The 5245-nt window shown below is 34.5% G+C and overlaps 1 protein-coding gene across 1 annotated transcript; it reads left to right on the top strand.

Moving 5' to 3' along the window:
* Positions 1-354: 354 nt before the first annotated feature.
* On the top strand, positions 355-1095 carry LOC128864815 (uncharacterized). Its single transcript, XM_054104571.1, has one exon. The coding sequence runs from the start codon at positions 355-357 to the stop codon at positions 1093-1095; it is 741 nt and encodes a 246-aa protein (XP_053960546.1).
* The last annotated feature ends 4150 nt before the right edge of the window (positions 1096-5245 follow it).

The following is a 5245-nucleotide window of genomic DNA, read 5'->3' as shown; positions in this document are numbered from 1 at the left end:
ACTCACTGGGCATCGGTATCGACTTCAATTGATGCGATTGAGCCGAGCACTGCGTGAGAAGTGGCCGCAACACGCGGAGAGGCATGAAAAAGTGTTTCTACAGCAAGGCAACGCTCGGCCTCACGTTACCAAACCCATTAAAACCAACCTTGAAACTCTGAAATGGGAAATTCTACCCCACCCGCTATATTCTCCAAATATAGCGCCGTCCGATTATCACCTGTTCCGATCGATAGCCAGCGATGGGCAATACCATCGTTTTATTTAGGTATGGAAATAGAGAGAGATGCATCTACTGGCACAATATCAATTCATCAAGAACATTATGTGAATCAACTTCTTAAAACATGGGGAATGGACTCATGCAAGTCGGCAACTACACCTTGGGTTGATGGCACGGTACTCAAGAAGTGTGAGACGCAGTGTAAAGATATTGACGCGATGCGATACCAAAGTTTAGTCGGAGGGTTGATGTACCTAGCAGTAATATCTAGGCCAGATATCGCCCATGTTGTATCTAAATTATCACAATTTAATAATCATCCACATGAAGAACATTTTAAAGCTGCGAAGCACGTGTTACGATATTTGAAGCAGAGTTCAGCAGCGAAAATTACTTATTCATCTACAGGCGAAAATTTGGTGTGCTACACAGATTCCGACTGGGCTGGTGACGTATCTGATCGCAAATCATACAGCGGTTACGTAGTATTCATGTCTGATGGTCTGGTTTCTTGGGAATCAAAAAAGCAGTCTATCGTTGCCCTCAGTACAATGGAGGCAGAATGTATAGCTCTATGTCAAGGCGCAAAAGATGTTGTTTTTCTTCGAGCGTTGTTGCGTGAAATGGGGTATGACGGATACGTAAATGAACCTACGAACATGCATTGCGATAATCAAAGTGCACAATTTTTGCTGAAGAACCCGATGGTGCACAAGCGCAGTAAACACATAGATTTAAGATTTCATTACGTCCGTGAGTTGTTTGAAAAGGGCGAAATCGAGGTACATTTTGTAAATTCTGATGCAAATGCAGCTGATATAATGACTAAATTTTTAAAGAAATTGAAACATAAAATGGATGTAAATTGCTAAAGCTTACAATGTAATTAAAATGTACTCAAAAGTAGCAATATTATTATTACAGTTTTGTCGTAATGAAAATATTAAAATACGGAAAATTTTGAAAAATGTAATTTATAAAATAACTGGGTTGAGAGGGAGAATTGTAAGAATCATAGCAACCCACGATTATAAGAATCATAGCAAGCCATGATTTGTAAGAATCATAGTTGGCCATGTACATTTTGGTTCAGCCGTTATTCTTAGTTTTAATATGTACAGTTAGTTGAAATAAAGCAACCGAGCAGTGGAAACGTGCGTTTTCTTTTTCGGTTATATAAAGGTAAAATTACCTTACAGCGCATCTAGTAATAAAAATATAAAGAAGAAAGGCAAGAAAAACTGAGTAAAGTAAAAATGAGAATAATAAAATAAGAGCAGAAGAACAAGAAAAAAAAATAAACACTTGAAGAATAAGACGAATAATATAAAATACAAATAATAATAAGAAGAAGCAGAAGAAAAATAATAAGAATAAGAAAAAAATTAGTGCATTAAGAATAAGAAGAAAATTATAAAAATAGAAGGAAGAAGAAACAGTAGTAATAAAAAATATAAGAGGAAGCAGAAGGATAGCAAAATATAAAAAATAAGAATAAGAATGCGAAAAAAAAAAATAAAAAATGAAAATAAGAGAAGAAGAGTGTGAAAGTATAAAACCAATAATAATAATAATAATAAAAATATATATAGAAAAATAACAAGAATAATAATAAAAATAAGGATAAAAAAACATAATAATAAAAGGAGAATAAAACAGAATATGAGTTATAATAATAATAATAGTAAGAAGAAGAAGAAGAAGAAGAAGAAGAAGAATAGTAGTAGGTATCCACCGCTGTACGCATTAGCATTATTTAATGGCTCATTTGCTATTTTATGGATTTCTAAAGAAGTCATAGGAGTGGTAAGTATTCTGCGTACATAACTTGTTGCCAAAAATGTTTGCGTTTCTTTACTTACTTCATTAATTATGCAGTTTGACTACTAAGATAGCCAAAATTTTTGAAATGTAAAAAAAATGAGAAATAAGAAACGGAAATCAGCCAAATGTGGCCTGACACTAACGACAGTTCAACGGCTGTTCTTTGCTGCTCTACCTAAGCTCCAAATAAGTACACACGCACATACATACATACATATACGGATATGTGAATTTAAATATTAATAATTTTGGACAAGCTTTGACACTTAAGTGTTGGTTGATTATATTATATAATTCTCTTTTTTAGGCGCAAATTCGTAAGTTTTAATAAGCAACAGTTGCTTTATCAATTCCAGCAAAGTTACAGACGCGTAAAAATATTAGCAAAAAGCACTCGCTACTCGCTGGAGGCACTCTCGCCATTCTATGCAAATTAGAGCGTGAGAAATTTGAAATATAATCAACGGCAAAGTTTTTGCAAGCTCCAAAATTTTAGCAAAGTGGCTCTGCCAAATTTTCCACTCTTCTACATTTACACACACCTATGTATGTGCGCATGTGTATGTATGTTAGCTTAGCGTAAAGAAAAGCCACAAATTGTAGAAGTTGCCAACGGTTTATGAGTGTTCAACACTTCAGACTATTCTGATAACAGAAATTTCTGGTAGCTCTAAGTTGAAGAGGTTTTTTGCTTGCCTGCTTTTCTGAGGTAAAAACTGAACATGAACGCCGGCGAAATCTGTATGTATGAGTGTATAAGTACATACATATGTATGACTTTTGCCGACGCGGACGCTTAACGCCACAATCTAACTGCAATTTTCTATTTTTCCGCTTATGAAAATTACTTCTTCGTGTTTTTCAACAACTTCGCCCTACGTTTTTTTTTTCTGCAATCCGACAATTAAAATTCCTCACTTTTCCTTTTTTGCGCTTTGACGCCAAAAACGCTTACTTAAGTATTTTCCTGCTAATTTCGCGGTATTAAAGTGAATACCAAGCATCACCTTTTACGGTGCGGTTCGCGCACTGTGGCAGCGCTGCCGCTGTATTTAACGCTTTTTCGCCTCGCTCACTTGAGTACTGCGTCTATTGTTGGTGTCACTATGCTGGTTGTTGTTGGTAAAAGGTGGCGCCGCCTAAAGAAATGGCAGCCTCATTGGCAATTAAGTTCGCACGTCGGTTTACTTTCATCTTGACTTCTTCAAGAGTTTCTACTCGTGCACTAAAACGGTTAAGTATATACAAATACTTATTTATGAAACAAAAAATTTGCTTAAAGGGGACTCGATTGGAAAAAAGAAGATAACTTGAGGCTAGCATTTATTGCCAATTATGTGCAATTTTACAAAGGTATCTCAAAGCAGGATGCGGTTAGATGCCTGGAGTATTTGTAGTGGAGTGATTTTAATAGTTGGCAGAGTTTCATATTTCATTGTTTTTATATAATTTAGTACTTGTTTTTAAATATTTTAGTTTCTTTAGTTTTACTACATTTTAATTACAATAATTTAATTTTTTATTACTTTTAATTAAAATAAATAGAAATTTCTTGCATTAATTTTAAAAACTAAGCTTAAATATAAATTGAATTGCCGCCAATGCTTAACAGTGTGCAAGAGCGGGTCTCAATGCCCTTTTGGCTGGGGCCAGGTGGGGTTTCAACTAGTGCAGGGGTGTATTTAGAATGATGAATAGTGAATACTTAATCCACGTTTACATCAATCAAGTTTCGACTCATGTCCTCAACGGACATCAACACAAAAATAGTAGTTAAGGAAGATTCGCAATTTTTTTTATTAATTGAATTTGATAGACTAGAAAGAACGCTGAAAGGCACACAAAACAAATATGTAAAGAATCTAGTTTTTTTGAGATGAACAATAATATTAGGTCAGATAAAAGGTTTTGAGACTTGTTTCACTTTACTTTTATGCAGCAGCTAACATAGTTAGGATTATCCAATTTAGATCAAATATGCACTATTTTGTCCAACAATTTTTGTTCATTGTGATATCGGATTTTTAATTCCCCCCAATAGACTAAAAAGAACGCAAACGGTGGTAGGGATGCAAAATAAATATGTAAAGAAGTTAAACTTTCTAAGATGCGGAATAATACCTATTAGGTCAGTAAAAAGTTCTGAAAGTTTTTTTCACTTTATTTTTGTGAAGCAGCCAACATAGTTAGGATTATCCAATTTAGATCAAATATGCGCAGTTTTGTTCGACAATTTTTGTTCACTGTGAGGTTGAGTTCTTAATTCCACAATTGAGGAAGCTCTCGTCTCTGTAAATAAAGAACTTGTACTGCCTATTGACACAAGCCTCTGTTAAGATTCATAAAAAAATTGTTGCAAACGCTTGAACACGAGAAAACTTTTTCATGATAGATCTGAATTGTTCGGAAGACGCAAAAGAGGTTCTCATCTATGCTTTTGCAGCTTGTGCCATATCGTTAGAATTATAAGTATCCTGGCATTGTCTTGATGCTAGGCAACACCCTACCCACTTCGCCAATTCTGGCTACTATTGGTCAAGTGCCTGCTAAGCTTTGGTTAATTGTTGACAATAGAAATTCGAATTGAATGTTTGGCCTGACGAAAGCAAGCCAGAATGAATGATTACTTCTCAGTATCATCAAGCAGAACAAAAAATTTTTTTGAGCATTAACCTACGCATGGGATGGTTTGGATCACTTCATTGTTACTAGCCTATGATTGTTTTTTGCTGCTGCTTTCGTATGTGACCCAGCTTTCGTTGCCAGTTACCGTCTGCTTTAAAAAATGGGTCAATATACAATATTACATTTCAGTAAAGCATCGCATGAGTTAAGCCGGTTAGAAAGGTGCGTTTGCGTGAATTCGTGTGGTATCCCACACAACGAGCTCCTTCGTGGGATCAGCCTTATGAGCGATTTCATGTCAAGTGATCCAAATATTTTGAACACAGTCTTAAGGTTTTCTGGAAATTAGTTTATTTGTGGGCTTGAATATAAAAAGAAGTGCACTGAAAAAATTTTGGAGGAAATTTTGAAAAAAATTAAAAAAATTGAGATTTATTCTGTGTTGAAAATTTTCATATGGAGCTTTTTTTTAAGTCTAATACCTTCGGCTCTTTTTACAAATTTTAATATTTTTATAGTTTTTTGTTTTAAATAAAATATACTAAGAAAAACAATATATGAGAAAATAAATTT

This window comes from Anastrepha ludens, chromosome 5 (genome assembly GCF_028408465.1).
Source record: "Anastrepha ludens isolate Willacy chromosome 5, idAnaLude1.1, whole genome shotgun sequence".
Classification (NCBI taxonomy): domain Eukaryota; kingdom Metazoa; phylum Arthropoda; class Insecta; order Diptera; family Tephritidae; genus Anastrepha; species Anastrepha ludens.
Note: the sequence above shows the minus strand (reverse complement) of the source record. Positions and strands in the feature narration are given on the sequence as shown.

What these genes read in the sequence shown, in the direction of transcription:
- LOC128864815 (XM_054104571.1), top strand. Translation starts at nt 355, where the DNA reads ATGGACTCATGCAAGTCGGCAACTACACCTTGGGTTGATGGCACGGTA.